The sequence below is a fragment of the Centroberyx gerrardi genome, chromosome 14 (assembly GCF_048128805.1).
Source record: "Centroberyx gerrardi isolate f3 chromosome 14, fCenGer3.hap1.cur.20231027, whole genome shotgun sequence".
NCBI classification, from domain to species: domain Eukaryota; kingdom Metazoa; phylum Chordata; class Actinopteri; order Beryciformes; family Berycidae; genus Centroberyx; species Centroberyx gerrardi.
Window position 1 is genome coordinate 6063587 of NC_136010.1, and position 17379 is coordinate 6080965.

At 42.8% G+C, this 17379-nt stretch overlaps 1 protein-coding gene across 2 annotated transcripts in view; it reads left to right on the forward strand.

The window, feature by feature from the left end:
• mgll (monoglyceride lipase) overlaps positions 1-12510 on the forward strand; it is a 44464-nt gene extending 31954 nt beyond the window's left edge. For both annotated transcript variants that reach the window (XM_071906826.2, XM_071906825.2), the window contains 4 exons: positions 4037-4147; positions 5618-5707; positions 9391-9606; positions 11065-12510. In XM_071906826.2, the coding sequence (XP_071762927.2) occupies positions 4037-4147; positions 5618-5707; positions 9391-9606; positions 11065-11196 (549 nt within the window). In that variant the 3' untranslated portion in view covers positions 11197-12510. The remainder of the gene's footprint in view (positions 1-4036; positions 4148-5617; positions 5708-9390; positions 9607-11064) is intronic.
• The last annotated feature ends 4869 nt before the right edge of the window (positions 12511-17379 follow it).

The window sequence follows — 17379 nt, forward strand, 5'->3', positions numbered from 1 at the left end:
TTGTGTTATTTCTTCTGGAATTAATTTCTACCTGAAATAAGGGGATACTGTATGTAATTAGTGTTAACAGTTGGCTTGGCTGCCTGTCGCACCCTCATTCAAATTGCCCCCTCGCTGCTTCTGCATTCTAGTAATAATAATTAATAATAATTTGGAATAATTTGGAAAACGCTGCAGGATAAATGAGGTTAAGGACTGGTTTGTTGTCTCCCAAAGAAGAATCTCCAAGAGAAATTCACCACCGTCATCACCGTGCATAAAAAACACATACATGTATATTGAAAAATGTGCAATATTCAGTGTATACAGTGTCATAACATGTGAGAACTATATGGTTGTTACATTTATACATACATGCAAGACAGGGAGACACTTGTAACGCTATTCCACTGCAGATGACTACAGGAGTTAAAGGGTAATTTTGTGTAAGTACAGTAATACGAGCCATGTGTTTGGTTTGTGGACTTCTGTTATTTAGGGAAGGTTTTGGTAAACGTCCCGTTACTGTTTATTGTTTCACAAACACAGAAGAGGAAGTTGAAAATGGGAAATAATTGAAACTGACGAACTGTCAAGCAGAAATAATTTCAGAGTGATGACAGCCAGACAGTTGTCAGCTGATATTGGCCACACTTTCTTTCTTTAATTTCTTCCAGACCTCTTTCTTTTGTTCCTTCGTTGTCTTTAATTCCTTTCTTATCTTTCTTTCTTTCTTTCTTTTTCTTTCTTTCTTCCTTAATCCCCATCACCTGGCCCGTCTAATCCATCTCTCCCTCTTTCCATCTTTCCCTACATTCCTCTCCATCTTTTCTACTCTTTTCATTCAACCCTCCTTCTCCCTCTCTTTCTCTCCGTCCCTCTTTCTCCCATTCTTCTATGTATATCAGATTCACTGTATTGACTATATTACAATTTCCTCTGTATTCAGTTTCTCTGGACTCCAGGGATAATAGTGGATATCTCATGGGAGCGCTGACAGATACCTTCAGTTTTGGCTTCTTCCCACTCTTCCTCTCTTCCTCTCTTCCTCTCTTCCTCTCCATCAGCAGATCTGGCTGAGCTTCATGTGTCCTACTTCCTCAGTGCCAGAGCTTTATGTAATGGTTTGTCACCGTTTTAGGGCCCTTCACTCTATTTTTTCATCTCTTCATCCCTCCATCTCCCTCTTTCCCTCCATGCTGGCAACCAGACATGTCTGTCACTCGTTCAACATCTTCATACTAAACCATATTTCCCTCTCTTTGTTCAATTAATAGCATTTTTTAACCTGTATAGAGAAAGTCGACTGAGCAGGAAAAATGTTTTTACCTCTTTACCTTTTTTACTTTCTACCTCCTGATTTGTTTTTCTTTCTTTCATTCCCATCCCCATCTGACCATATTATCTGTGTATTGAATGCAGGGCATGCGCTCTATGTATTAAAGTATTAAACAATAATATGAATAAATCAGTCTGTTTTGCGCTCTAGCCTGGCAGGGTTATGTGGCTGTGATCTCCATACCATTTCCATTAGATCTCATTCAAATTCTGGCCATTTGTAGTTTTGCAGAAGCCTGGGCTGAAAGGCGCTATAGCTGCAGGCGAGACTACAGGACTATGACATTTTCCATTCCTGATTTTATAGATGCAGGCTACTATTCATCTTATGTTGGTGTGCTAGCCTGTATAACATCAGTATGTGAGCTGTTTAGTCCATATAATGTCAGTATATTAGCTGTTTACACTGTGTAACATCAGTATTATAGCTGTTTAGTCTATATAGCGTCAGTATATTAGCTGTTTAGTCCGTATAACGTCAGTATATTAGCTGTTTACACTATGTAACATCAGTATTATAGCTGTTTAGTCCATATAGCGTCAGTATATTAGCTGTTTAGTCCATGTAATGTCAGTATTAGCTGTCCAGTCCATATAATTCAGTATGTTAGCTCCTCAGGCAATCTTTTACAGTTCACGTCCGCCCAGTTTCAGGGGACTGACAGTATACAATACCAGTATTCATCCTCTCCGCCCAAGTTCAGAGTGTGTGTGTGTGTGTGTGTGTGTGTGTGTGTGTGTGTGTGTGTGTGTGTGTGTAGGGAAGCCTCGAATGGTCTAAGTCAGCTTCTTAAAGAGCTTCTCTGTCTCTATCCCACTCTCTCTCTCTCTCTCCCTCTCTTTTCACACTTCTCTCTCTCTATCGGGGGTCCAATGGACAAAACGTGTGTGTGTGTGTGTGTGTGTGTGTAAGGGCATGACTCAGAATGTCCTTTTGCATGGAATTACATTCAGTCATCCTGTTGCCTATAATAAGTATCAAACAGATTGAAGTGACTAGCCAGTTTGTGCCGCTTACATCAGACTACAGAAATGCCATTTGACCAAGCAACATTTCTGTGTGTGTGTGTGTGTGTGTGTATATGGGCATGTGAGTGTAAGTTTGTCTGTGAATGTGTGTTGGAGCGTGTGTAAGTGTCTGTTTTGCAGGAGGGAGAGAGAGACGGACAAATGGAAGTGAGAGGCAAAAGAGATCGAGAGAGCGAGTCTGTCGTTGTGTGTGTGTGTGTGTGTGTGTGTGTGTGTGTTTGTGTCTTTAGAAAGTGAGATTTTCTGGTGGGAAATGTTTTGTCTCTCTCTACTTAGCGCCTCTTTTCAGGAGGCGAGCCTGTCGTTGGCCCCGGCCTGATGAATATTCACACAGCTGACAAAGAGCGCTCACATAAACAAAGTTGAAGCAAATTAGTCTCCAGAGAGTCCCGGCCAAACTCGCCCCTACAAAACCACTTTGAGTGTGTGTGTGTGTGTGTGTGTGTCTGTTTTCGGCTCATCCCTGTGTACAGTACAGTAGCGTGTGTACATGTGTGTGTGCGTGCACCTGCATGCTCGTTGCGCATGAGAACTGGAAAGCAGGCCAAAGTCAAACCATGACAAATTGATTTTGATTGTTGGCAGCCACGGCGCCCGCTAATTATCATGGCCCTACATCATCGGATTTAAATCACAATCCTAAATGTCAGCGTGTGTGTGCCAAGGTGCGGCCCGGCGCTCGTGTTTAGAGTTGCACGTCGTGTCCCGGAGGGCTTCGGGGTTCACATCCCCCCGCTTTCTCTCCTGTTCTGTGTACAGAGCAGCGACAACAAGAGGGCAGGGTGGAAACTCACACACCGTCTAGACAAAAGAGCGGATTGTTTTACGGCCGTCTTGAGCCTCTGACCGGTTTTCCCACTGTTCCTCGCGCCGTAACCTCTCACCTACTTTGTTTAAAAGCCTTTGTTGCAAGATCTTCCCACTCCTGTCGGGACAGAGAAGTCGCTCTTCGTCTTCCATTGTGGGCTGGAAACCGGTCGCTTCCAGAAGTACATCATGTCGCCCTCTCTCTCCCCACAGAGTCACGTCCCCTCTGCCATATCTTCCTCCTCTAGACACTCAAATTTTGTTTGTATCTTTAAAAAATCCCTTGTACCTCTTAAACCATTTATACAAAATGGAAGATTTTGACACTTAACAGCTTCAAACAAATGGAGAGTTACATTCCAAAAGATATTCCAGAAGATACAAAATACAAAGATACGAAGATATGATGATACAAAACATACAAAATTGAACAGCTTTAAAGACCCCATGAAACGGCATCTTTACTTCCTGGATTTGATGCATTTCCTGTTGAAACAGGATGTTGGGGCGGGACATAATGCAGTGAGGGATCATTCGAAAGTGTACGGGATTGTTCAAAAATCGGATGGTTTTATTGGTTGGAATTTATATTTACGGCTATATTGCAGCATGAGGTCACCAAGAAAGGTACACTGTTTTCCTGGAAGTCAAAGTAATGGGAGTCCTTTTTATGAGGACTTTAATAAAGAGTTTCATTCTAAAATGTGATCTCCACCATTTGAAAACATGACGCCACAAAGTGATTGATAGCACAAAATTAAACAAATGATGGCGCTCTATCTACAAAAACAGATAAATGAATTCCTTGTTTGACAAAATGACTCATCAACTCAAATTTCCAGTTCATTTTTGATATATATTTTCTGTGTTTTTTCCCCCTCAGGGCGGAGCCATCTCCATCCTGACGGCCTGTGAGAGACCCAGTGACTTTGCAGGAGTGGCTCTGATCGCTCCCATGGTCCAGATGAACCCGGACTCCGCCACGCCGTTCAAGGTGCCGACACACCACCCGTCTGCCTCCTCTCTGTTCTGCTCTGCACTTCTTTTCCTCTCCTCTCTCACTCTCTGCTTCACACTATTCCAGGCATCTGATAACCGCCCACTCCACTTGACATAGGCCTACTATTATTTTCCAGGGCGAAACTCAAAGATACAAGTACCTTTAAAGGAAAAATCCACCTTAAAAAACTTCTGGGTCCCTGTTGTTGTGTGGTGGTGTATTTTTATTATTCCTGAGGATACCTGGCCAAGATATTGAGATATTTTCAGCAGCTACAATGGAGTTTGATATCAGAAAATGTTTCAGCGATCGAAAACCTCAACGGTAAACGTCAGGTTTTGGTGTCAGTCCCTCAGAATCAAAGAGCGAGGGCTTCTTTCTAGAGCCGCCATTTTGCACCAAGAGACGTTCAACAATCATACAGGGAGAAACCCATCGTAGAAGAGGAGAGAGACCAGTTTCTCCACCCACAGGAGCAGGAGAGAGACCAGAATACAATGCAGCAGAGAGACAGGTTGGGTTTTGATTAAGGGGCACGACTCTTGCTTTTTCTGAACAGGAAAACAGCTGTTGTTATCGCTCTCTCCACCTACACCCATAACCCACAGCTGAATGCAATACATTTACACCTGTTTTCTGGGGGGTTGTCAAAAGGCATTCTGGGAAACGTAGGAAATCACTAACTGCAGTAGAAGCAGACGAGGCAGGTTGAGGGAAAGCGGGTTCACCGAAAAAGAGTAAATTACAACACTCGATCCCAAAATAACTCCTGGAATGCTTTGAACACCGCAGATTAATGATGTATAGCAGTCTAAGAGGATCTGAGGGTGGATTTCTCCTTTCAGTCGCGCTATTCAAGCCCCTCTAATAACGAGGGAGTCAGTCATCTTACTCCACTTGACACAGTCCTACTAGGGATGACCGGTATAATGCCGACACCTGTTATTTCCTGCCTTGCCAGAGCGGGAATCAGTGTAAGTGCCACTTGAGCGGCATTAGCCGTCTCTTACTGAATCAAAGATACGAGAGCCTTTAATGCTCCAGGCCAAGCGCCGACAAGACTGGTGTCAAAACCTGCTTGAGAGCAGAAGTGCCTGTGACTTATCCTTTTCATCCTTGATCATTAGCATCCAGCAAGGTGGTGTTTATACCCTAAGATCACACACACACTCACACACACGCATATATATAGGAACACTTTGCATGCAAACACACACGATTGCACGCCCGGAAACACACGTTCTTTCTCTTCCCTCTTCTCCGTCTTGTTATTAGCAGACACCGCACGACGGTATCTCTTCTTAATGTTTGTCAGATGGCAGATGGTTAGAGAGAAGCAGAGAGAGCGGGTAGCTCAGGTCACCGAGCGGTCTCTCTCGGCGCTCCAGACCCTTCAGCGGCAAAGTGTTTATGTGTGAAATAAACTCAAATTCTCTGCATGTTTTTCTTTTTGGTTGTTTCCAGGTTTTTCTGGCGAAGGTTCTGAACCACATGCTGCCCAGTCTCTCTCTGGGCTCCATCGAGTCCAAATGGGTCTCACGGGATAAGAAACAGGTGAGAGGCTGGAATGTGTGTGTGTGTGTGTGTGTGTGTGTGTGTGTGTACTTGTAGGGGGTTAGAGGACCGTATTGTTATCTGTGATTGTAAAATCAGATGCAGGTATTGTGTAACTGACAGAACAAAGAGTTTACAAGGTCTCAAGAGACAAATTTGTGTGTGTGTGTGTGTGTGTGTGTGTATTCTGTGTACGTGTGTGCACTCACGCACCCATATTTTTGTATAGCCACAAGATGAAAGACTGCTCCGTAATAGATATCTTGACTCAGTTCCAAACCATAGCGGTTTTGTCACGTCTAGCTGTGTGCGTGTGTGTGTGTGTGTGTGTGTGCGTGCGTGCATGTGTGCATGTGTGTGTGTGTGTGTGTGTGTGTGTGTGTGAATGCATGCCTAGACCTGTTTGTGCTGTTGTACCGTTATGCACCTGTGTGTTTGTGTGTTTGTGTGTCAGTGTGTGTTGACACATCAGCCCTGGCCTTTCAGAAGCAGCCTGCAGTAACAATAGATGTTGATCCCACATCCTGCTGCTTCTGCTTCCTACCAGGGGTCGCGTTAACCGAATATTTTCTGTCATTGACGTAATTTTTCTGAAGGCCGTCTGTCATTTTGACAGATTACACTGAGGGTGATCTACCCTTAACGTTAAGTAATTCACACACAACACTGTCAATAACCACATGTAGACCACCTGTAGTAGACCCCCTTGTCCAGTTGGTGGCGAGTGTGCATATTAATTAGCTATTGTTTACTCATCTTGTCTTTGATCTCACTCTCCTCGGAGCGCGTCTGTGACCACTACGGGTCACAGAGGGGTGCAGCTCCGCGCCCCTGGTGCAGAAGGAGCGCATGCTGCGGGATTTCCTCCCGGTGAAGCGAGTGCTTGCAGGATCGGGAAATCCCACGTTCAGAGAGTCTTGCCGACTTCTGATCACTTCCCTGGGAGAAATGTTCCCCGGCTGGTAGTTCCAGTCTCCAGTGTGGCAGCAGAGCGTGGGCTCAGCCTTCAGAACAAAATTAAAACGGCCATGACGAGCCGTCTGTCCGAGGCAAAGACGTAAAACCTAATGACAACCGCCTCTGCAGCAATCTCCCTTGATGCGTTTGATTACGCTCAAGCGAGCACCCAGTTTAAGTCCATGCGGACCAGGAGGAAGGTTTGAGTTCAGGCTAGGCTACAGCAGGTCAATTGAGTTCAATTTAATTTCTTGTAAATGGTTTGTTCATATCTTAATTGTAATTGTCTAATTCTGTAAAATTACATCATTCATATTTGCCTGTTTAGGACGGTCGGTGTCTCCATTTGTTCATCTTTTCTCTCTTACTAGTGCAGTGCCCGTTCGCCCCGCTGCTGCACAGAGCGCTGTTCGCTTGTTTATTCAAAGTTTATTAATACTGAACTGAAGTCGCATGTCCAACTTGCACCAAATCCGACACTGCACGTCCTTGGGTCCCCAGCAATACACCCGCCAAGTGTGAAGTAGATCGGACGAACGGTTCTCGAGATATGCGAAGGACAGACAGACAGACAGACAGAGATTCCTTGCTTTATAGTAGCCTATGATACATGCAAAATGTAAGTTTGTTCTTCTGTATATTAAATGTTATTGTGATCAATTGTTTTTGAAAATTAAATGCTATTAAATAGGTTTATGTCTCATTATCATTAAAAAAATGAAAATGAAAATGACAGGTAATAATAGATTATGACAGAATTTTTACGACCCTGTCTGTCAAAATGACGGACAACGAGAAAGTCGAACGCAACCGCTGCTTCCTACAGTCTGTTAGAGGAAGTCAGACAGGTGTCAGTCGAGTTTCACATCCACTACCAGCTATTAACTTCACTTGAACTCAAGTGAAGAAAAAAAATACTTGAAAAACATTTTGTATTAGATAGTTAACAGTGATGATCTCTCCCAGGCTAGATTCATTTTATGACTAAAGTCAGATATAGGTTAGCAAATGCGGCCTGGTACAATACAAGAAATCATTCAAATTTTTTACATTACATTAAATTAGAAACTTTGCAGCAGCATCAGTGTGGCAAGCACTGAAAAAGTGGGACAGTTGCTACTTTATTCTTTTTTTTTTATGAAAAAAAAGGAAAAAAGGTAAAGAGATGGCTATAAAAAATGGCTTTCAATTCAGTGTGATATTGGGGGGGGGGAGGGGGGGTTTCCCTATGGGATCAATAAAGTAATGCTGTACTGAATATGATTCATTCCAAAATGCAAAATAATTTGGGGGGAAATTTTCCTACCTGAAATTCATCAATCTACATATCAAAAGCAAGGATGATTCTATACTGAAAATTATATAAATATTATTGATATATCTAGATACCTATAATTTATGCATGGAGGGAATTTCTCCATATGGCTCTGGCATTTGAGCCTCTGTTTCCTCGTGTCACTGACTCCTCTGAGCTGCTGGAGAGGTCAGCGTGTCAGTTCACCTTCCAGTCATTCATTATTCAAAGCAGCAGGTCACATGACCCGAGATAAACGGCTGCTGCGGGCGTTAGCTGCTGTTTAGCTGAAGTGGGTCGTGAGCTTTATTTACATACAGACCGGATAGATATGGAGAACGGTTAAGTATGTGAAAGTACGTTTGGAGCATGAGGTGTTCATGTTTTGCATAAAAGGCCCGAGGTTTTCCCTTGCAATTTGACTATGAATAAACTAATCTCTTTTTTTTAACATTATATTTATTTAGGCATACAGTCATACATACATTGGCATTTACAAACACCCCCCCCCCTACCCCACCCCCACCCCACCCCAACCCTCAACCTCACCTTTGCCCTAGGATATATATATATATATATAATAATTAAATAGTAATAATAATAAATATTAATAAGAGGTATAGTGCTTTTTTATAGGTGCTGTCGTTTTATTTGTCAGTTTCACTCGTTAATTTCAGCCTGATCACTTTCCAGGAATTGCATAAAAGTGTCCTATATTTCCTTGAATTTATTTAATTTCCCTCTGACTATGAATTAAACTAGTCTAAACTTTATCACTTGTTTTATTTTTCTCTAAATCTGCCCTTCTTCCCTACCTCTGTCTCACCCTCCCTCTATCTCTCTCTCTCTATCCCTCTTCCTTCTTCTCCCCCTCTCTCTTTATGTCTCTTTCCATAAGCGCCCCCTCTCTTTTATAACTCATTCTTACTCCTTCTCCCTCTCTTTCTCTCCCGCCTCCACTCTTTCCACCCCATAATTTATGGGGTGGAAAGAGCACTAGAATGTCAAACTCCAGTAGAAGTTTTGTTACTTTGCTGATATTTAAGTAGAAGTAAAAGTACTGGTGTAAAAATCTCCTGAAGTTACTGATCTTTCCCATTCAGTTCTAAAAGGACGAGAGGATAGAGTACAAAATTGATTATTTTAACTGGAAAAATGTGAAATAAAATAAACTGCACAAAGTAAAGCCAGATTACTCTTATCTTCTTTGCCGACTGATTGTTCGTTGTAAATGGCTCCACAATTTGTCAGTGTATGATTGTCCAGTTTCTGTTGCTGGTGGAGAGCCACAGAAAGTATACTCTGTAATGGATGTGATTTAAAATGTACAATACTTAAGTAAAAATGAACTTAAGTAAAAATAAAATTACTGACTTTGAAAAATACTCAAAAAAAGGTGAGTAAATGTCTCTCTCTCTCTCTCTCTTGCCAGGTCGAGGCGTACGACGCCGACGAGCTGAACTTCCACGGCGGGATGCGGGTGTCGTTCGGCATGCAGCTGATGGGGGCGGCGGCGCGCATCGAGAGGGAGATCCCGTCCATCGCCTGGCCCTTCCTGCTGCTGCACGGAGACGCCGACAAGCTCTGCGACATCAGAGGCTCCAGGATGATGTACGAGAACGCAGCGAGCGCAGACAAGAAGCTCAAGGTGGGGATGATGTGCTGTGTTCACACTGCACAGGCTTGACTTTGCATTTTAGGAGTAGCTTTTATATGATTTGATTGCATTTTTGTGTACGCTACCAGTCAAAAGTACACACCTGATTGAATGTACTGTGTTTTTCGTTCTCTTAAAGCCATTTTGATCTAAAGGCTTCTGCTTAAATGCTTGAAATTTGTTTTTTAGACAAATATAAATAGTGAAGTTGATCCTATTTATGAATTTCTTTCCAAAGCCTTTGCCTGTCCATCAAGGCAAAGGGCGGCTACTTTAAAGAATCTAAAATATAAGATGGTTTTGATTTGTTTACCACTTTTTTCTGAAGTGTATTGTTTGGTGTTCAAAGTGGGCAAGCTTCACTTTCTAAGTCCAGCACCACATTTTGAAGTGGTTTCATTCTAAAACACTGTATATCCACTTTGGAAGAAAACCTTCCCTGATGTTGGTTGTTGAGTATTTGAAAATGCAACTGATTATATCATCAAAAATGGTGCTATATTGCAAGCAAAAGTCTTACAAAGACAAATCATTTAAAGAATAATCTGCAATGAGTTTTTTCTTGCCTACCATTTTATAGATACATGTATAAAATGTTGTTGAATATCTTATTTTGGAAACTCTTCAGCAAAACTTGAACTCGAGCTTTCTCCTCCGCCAAAAAGCAGAAATGATTCCAGCAGGCTGAGATCACTGATAGACAGACAGGAGACCGTCTGACCTCTAGAGAAGGATGTGTGTTTTTAAAGAAGGAAGCGGTATTAGTTCCCACACTATATCATCACGTGGCTCATCACAAGGAGGGAAGAAGAGAGAGAGGGAGAGAGAGAGAAATACAGTTAGATTGATGATGGTTTAACAGAGTTCCAAGTTACTTCCCATCTTTCTCTTTAGACATTCTGCTTCTTCTTTTCTTCTTGTAGCATGATGTGATCAAGTGGTATTCACAAGGCTCAGGTGCTGCTTCATCACATGTCTTATCACGGCGAGAAAGAAAAGCAGGAAGGGAGCAGAGAGGAAGAGATTGAGAAAGAAAAAAAAAGAAAAAATAAACCATCAGAAAATGAAGGAAAGCTACAAAGAAAGAGAGAGAGAGAAGATGGAATTGAGTTAGGTTGATGCATGGTATCGTCACATATCTAATCACAGGGAGGAAGAAAGGCAGTAAGAGATGAGCTAAAGATAGAAAGACAAAGACAATCCCTCCTCCTCTGTTTCCTCATTCTCAAAAGCTGAACTGGGTTGACATATTGCATTATCGTGTCTCATCATGAAGAGGGTTGATGACATCAGGGAGAAAGATGAGTGGTGTGGCTAACTTTCAGATCCGTTCCTATGACTGTCACGTGTGCCGAACCTCACTCATTTGGCACCGAGTGGACGAAGAAGTACTTGGTGCGCATCCCGTCCCTCCCACTCTCTCTCTCACTGTTCCCATCTTCCCTCCAGGTCTACGAGGGAGGCTACCACGCTCTCCACCACGACCTGCCGGAGGTGGCCGAGTCGGTGCTGAAGGAGGTGACCGGCTGGATCACGGAGCGTCTCCCCGCCGCTACGAAGCAACAGCAGCCCGACTCCTAGACCCGCCCGGACCCACTTCGACCCACTTCGGACCCGTCGACGCTCAAAGGCGACCGCCAACCTCGTCCCCAAGAGGCCCGCGCACCATCCAGTAGAGTAGTTCAGATGTACAGAGCATTCCTCACCTCTTTCTCTGGACCTAACAGTGTATGTCAAGCTCTTTTCCTGGACATATAGAGCATCCCCTCTTTATTTTTGGGCATATAGACTATTCTCACATTATTTTCTTGGCATACAAAGTTTACCCCCCTCTTCCTCTGGGCATACACTGTCCAACCACCTCTTTCTCTCTGTGCATATAGAGTATACCCACCTCTTCCTCTTGGAAAATAGACTATTCATGCTTCTTTCTTTGTGCATAATAGAATATACCCACATATCAGCCAAATTACCGTTGACTCATATTGGATGGTGGAGTCAGAAACCACTGCTCCTGAAATTCGGCGGTCAGTTTGGCAAATTCCCTGCTTCATTGTTAAGGTTATGATCAGGGATGTTTCTCACACATTTTGGCTACTAGCCCAGTTGGGTGCCATCTCAATACCGCCTCCATTAGACCTCACTGAAACGCAGGCTAGTAAGGAGTAGTTTGCGCCAGTCTGGGCTGAGGAGTACTAGCCGTGAGGTAGTGAAGTTTCCGTCTCTTACTTTATACTTTATTTGATCCATATCATAGAATAGCATAGGGCTATTCGCTACTTTTGCTCACCCCCGGTCCACAGGGAGGTCAGAGGTCAGGCTCAGCTACAGAACGGCACCGTTGGAGCTGGTAGGGAATCAGTGTCTACCTCAAAGACACTTCAGCAGGGCGGATTCTTGTCGACAAGTGGGCCCATTCCAGCAGAAAGACGGTCTCTATAGCTCAGCGTGATAGCTAGCTCCTCATGCAGCCAAAATGCAAGTCATCACAGTGTCAGCAGTTGTAAGGTAAGCAACACTAGTGTATCCAATGCACAATATCAGTGAGCTAGTACGATTTTTTCAAGTACTTCATTGATCGCAGAGGGGGAAACTTCAATCCCTGGTTCAGATTTGGGGGCTCGGGAGGAGCTGTTCTCTCCTCAGCAATCAAAAACAAGCTCACCTCAGTTTTCACCCCCCCTCCCATATGACCTGACCTAACCCCCGGCTTTCCCCTTCGCCTGCCCTCCTCTCTCCTCCTCGACTGCGCTGTTATACAGATAACCCAAAATACCCCTTCTGACATTTTGCACTGACAGCTCTGGCAGAGTCAATAGGAAACGTAGACTATAAGCACATGTGACTGTGTATATACCATGTATATATAACAACCCCCCCCCACCCCCACCCCACCCCTCTGTGTCCTGACTTCCTCCGTATGTCCTTTTTCTTTGGCCCAGAAGACAGATGGTTGGCACCGATACCTTCCATATGAAAATGGGTCTAAATGTAGCCTGAAGTCTACTCTTAAATCTATTCCATCTAATACCTAGTCCTGATAATTATGTTGATTTAACATTTTTTTTCACTTATTGAAAAGTTGGCTTGTCTAACAAGCGATTCAGGGTGATGGATCCAGGCAATATCTTTTATCTTTGTACTAATTTATCATTGCGTTGCATCTTTTTTTCTACTCAAATATATTTTCTTCTTTTCTACCCATATATTTCTACCCAAATATATTTTCTTGACTACCATTATAGCCACATTATGATCCCCCCTCCCCCATCTATGCTTTGGCTGAGTGACAAGTCAACACCTGAACTGCCCATGTAAACTACTATACTTCTTTCAGGGAGTGCAGTTAAGATTGGAAGGACATGTAGATGAGGTAAAGGAAGTAATCCAGGTGAAGAAAAAGGAGAAGAGAGATTCTCAAAAAGAGATGCTCCTACTCTCTCTCTCTCTCTCTCTCTTTCTAATGTAGCCGTCTCTCTTCATAAATTGAAAAGTGATGCTAGAGCTCTCTCTCTCTCTCTCTCTCTGCAGGTGGGAATCAGAGAGAGCGAGGGCAGAGTTCGGGAGGTCAAAAGGTCTCTCCTCTCTGTGACCTTTGACCTCTCGGGTCACGGTTGACAGCACTATTAGGGTCATCCTCCTGAGACCATATTTTCTTCATTAAGCGCAGACTGCAGCTGGGGCCCGGCTGGAAAACGAAGGGGGAAACATCGCTCCGTCAATGTGGACAAAAGAGTAGTTCTCTGTCTGTTCATATAACATCTGCCATGTGGTGGACGCTTTCATCCACAGCACCTTACAGTACTGTGAGTGCATGCATTTATAGCATGGGTGGCCACAGTGGCAGGGTCACAAAATGCTAACAGCACAGAAGTTACCGTTAGCCTTGGTTAGCCAGTTAGCATGTTGTGACCCTCAATCAAATCACGTTTTTTTATAGTTTTCAGTCGTCTGACAACAGAAACAGAAAGATATGTCAGTACCAACACTTGGATGGTGTTATACAATTATATGTTGAAACACAAAATAAGTGATCACAGAGTCAGAGGCGACAGAAATGGTGAGAACCGATCGTACCCTGTGGAAGTGCGTCAGGTATCTGTGAAAAGGGCCTATACATTTGTTTCGAAGTTGAAATTGGTCCAACTTAAATGCGCAATGCGCCACACTTTGTCTCTGTTTCCTGTGGCAGCAGAGCAACAATTGCTAGATAGTCTGCTTACTAAGCTTCCAGTCTAATTGTCACCTACAACAAGTGTTGCCAAAGCATTAGAAATGTTCATATTTCCCACTCACTCCCCGCTTCTCATTTCTCACTTTTTTTGATGCTCTCAAAGTCTAAACCTCTCAAATCTCCAAGCGTTAGAAGCAGTGTGCAATACTTTGCGTTTGAAGTTGAGCCTGGCTTCAAATGTTTGTTTTTTTATGAAACCGTAGCAATAATATCATGGCAGCCTATATTGTTGGTAGCCTGTAAGTCCCTTTAATCACAAGCTGGACAGAGGCACACTGAGATCACTGTTTTGTATCGGCACATAGACCATAATTAGCATGTATTTCTACACGCATCAAGCCTGTTCAACTCATCAAGCATGTACAGAAGACAAGATATCAGTGTTGCTCTGGCACATGAATCAAGAATTTTAATGTTACACATATTTGCCCACCGACATCAAGCATGGAAAAGGATCAAACATTTGTGGCTGCCTGTTCCCTGCAATTCAAGCCAGTAGATCAAGCGTGACATCGGACATACATCAGGCATCTGTGCATGCGTGACCGCTGACTTCAGACGTCAGAGAGATCACACATCAAGCGTGTCCTCGAGAACATACATCAAGCGTGTTGCTCTTGGAAAATCGACTCGACTCTAGGCGTGTCACCCTGGCTTTTTATTTATCTGTTATTTTTTTTCACCCAGAGTTCAAAGGGAGTCGTGCAGAGAGTCTAGGGGAGACGGGGTGCGGTATCCACGGTGACCATTTCTCACGTGTAACCACGGCAGCAGGCTGGCGGCTGAGGTTGACTTTTTTTTTTTTCTCCATGTAAATTCTTACATGCGTAGTAACCAGGGTGATTACTACAAATCCCTGGCTTCATGCCTCTCTCTCTCTCTCCATCACACACTCTCAGTTTCTCTCTCTCTATCTCACCCCATGTCACCCCGTCTCACCCCCCCTCCCCTATTTTTGTAGTTGCTGTGGTGACCACTGTTCTTTGTTCTGTCCGTCACAGAGCCTGTTGTTCCACTACAGAGTCAAACATCATGTACTCGCTTGCTGTCATCCACCCACACTGTCCCTGGTGGTCAATTATCAGAACAGCAACCAGTTTCACATTATATCTGATCCAATGACTGGGGATGTTCATTTTTTTTTTTTTTTTTTTTTCTTCTTTTGAACATGCAGCTCCCATTTATCTTTTATTCTAATGGGAGATAACAGTTTTCCTGCCTGTTTCCTGCTTTTTGTGTCTCTGATCTCATCGCTAAATCCTGCCACTGCATCCTCTCAGCTGACTACTGTATTTTATCACACTAGCCGTTTATGAAAATGAATGACTGACAGTTCTGGGACTCTTACAATAGGAGTATTGATCTAAGATCGCTGGTCTGCTCACATGAATTCACTGGTGCCCTGCAGACACCTTTAGCTCCAATGAGTTTTGCTATTTTTGTTATTTTATAGCTGACATTGTCCCTGTTGTTTTAATAATAATAATAATAAGAAGAAGAAGAAGAAGTTTATTTATATAACACCATTCATACATGCAACTCAAAGTGCTTTACATAAAATAGATTAAAAGAATTGATTAAAACAATAAATGGATTAAAAACATTAAAACCAGCAACAACAGCAATTCTAAAATGATCAACTCAAAAAATGACAACACAATAAAACAGGAATAAAAAACACTGTACAGGGTGAAAGGCAATGTTAATTAAAAGTTAAAAATATAGCTTTTGAAACTCTCTACCTTGGTACTAAGTCAAACCACTGAGTTGCATTGTAAAATATCAGATATGCAGGGATATCAGTGGGAAAAAATCGGCACTTCTTCTCAGTTTCTTAACTTTTTTTTTGCAGTTACAAGGTTTCAGTAAGGCACCAGTGACGTTTCGGCAGACCAGACAGACACTACCAGACAAATCCAGTTACATTACCATGGGTTCAGACATGAATTAAAGTATAATGTATTCATGTAGTCCCAGTGGAAATCAAACCCTTAACCTTAACCAGAACTGGAGGGGGTTTACATCACAAACACTTCAGATACACCCCTCTTTTGGTTGGCTATACAGTCGCAGCTGTAATCAAACCCCACAAGCCACATAATATCCAATGTAGTGGCAAATTTCAAAAGCTCTACCTGTCAGACTACACGACTATTACTGCTATCATTAGCTATGGGGGCGGAGAGAGAGAGAGAGAGAGAGATGGAGTGAGAAGAGAGAGGAAGAGAAAGAGGAGAGAAGCTGTCAGTAACCATGGCAGCACCTTTTAGAGCGAAATGAGCCAGTGAGAAATGTGTATTCATTAACGGTGCAGGATGTACAGCAGATGCCGCTCTGCTTTAGAGCACCGGTTGGCCATTTGCTGCTGGGAGGATTCCCTTTGTGTGAGCGCGGAGACAAGAGAGCGAACAATTAGCGTCATCGCTTCACATGAGAAGAGCTCAAATCACATCGCTCTGTTGTTGGTGGCTCGGTGTTTAAATCATTGTTTTCTATTCAGCTGGGAATGATTTCTTTGAGACTTTTTAGGTAGAAATTTTTTTATTTTGAATCTTCCCCACCCACCCCTCATTTAGTCTATTATTGAGTCCTAAAATCATAATTTTCTTAAAACAAGTGAAAAGTAATTTCCAATGCAAATCAACTTGTTTCAAGAATTTAGTAGAATCAAGTATCATTTTCTTGAAAGTAGTGCAGTGACCTGTCTTATTCTGACTTGTTTCCAGATATTGACACTCATTTCTAGAAAATTCCTGAAACAAGTGAAACTGCACTGGACACAAGTGAAGTTATCTCAACTCACTGGCAGAATTTTTGTCTTGTTTTAAGAAAAATAAGATTTGAAGGCTGAATATGAGACTAAATGACTTGTTAAGATGGATGTTTGCAGTGTGTATATGCTTTTTTGTATTGCCTTGATCCAATCCCTGATACAATACTCATATCTTATAATCCTTAGCCCCCCACCACCACCCCACCCCATGCCACATTCTTTTACACAGGCATGTATTTTTATACAAGCATGTATTGTATGCAGGTTCGCCGTAACGTAGAGATAGCCATGTACAGATCCTCTGTAAAATGTAATAATCCACACTACTGTTAATATCCTTTTTATTTAGAACAGAGGTTCTATATTGAGGAAGGGAGTGAAAAAAAAGAGGACAGAAAACCACTCGGATCTAATTGGGCCGTGGCTTTGAGCGTTTCTAACAAAGCGGAATTGGCTGGCCGGTTTGTCAATGGGGCCGTTGTTTTTGTATCTCGACTTTATGACTGTTTCCAAGAAAAGAGCTGTTATATGTGAAGGAGAGCTGAGGAGCACAGACAGGCCTGTCAGTCTGTAGGTTTATGAGATTATACAGCGCACTGGGGAGACTCGGTTTGCATGAATGAACTCCAGAGGCAGTCCGCAAGTACACATGTGCAGCAAGAGCTGAAGAGATCTATTCCAAAATACTATATTTGGAAAAAAAACAAAAACAGTACCTGAGGTTCATCATTCAGTATCTATAAAATAAAGATGATCC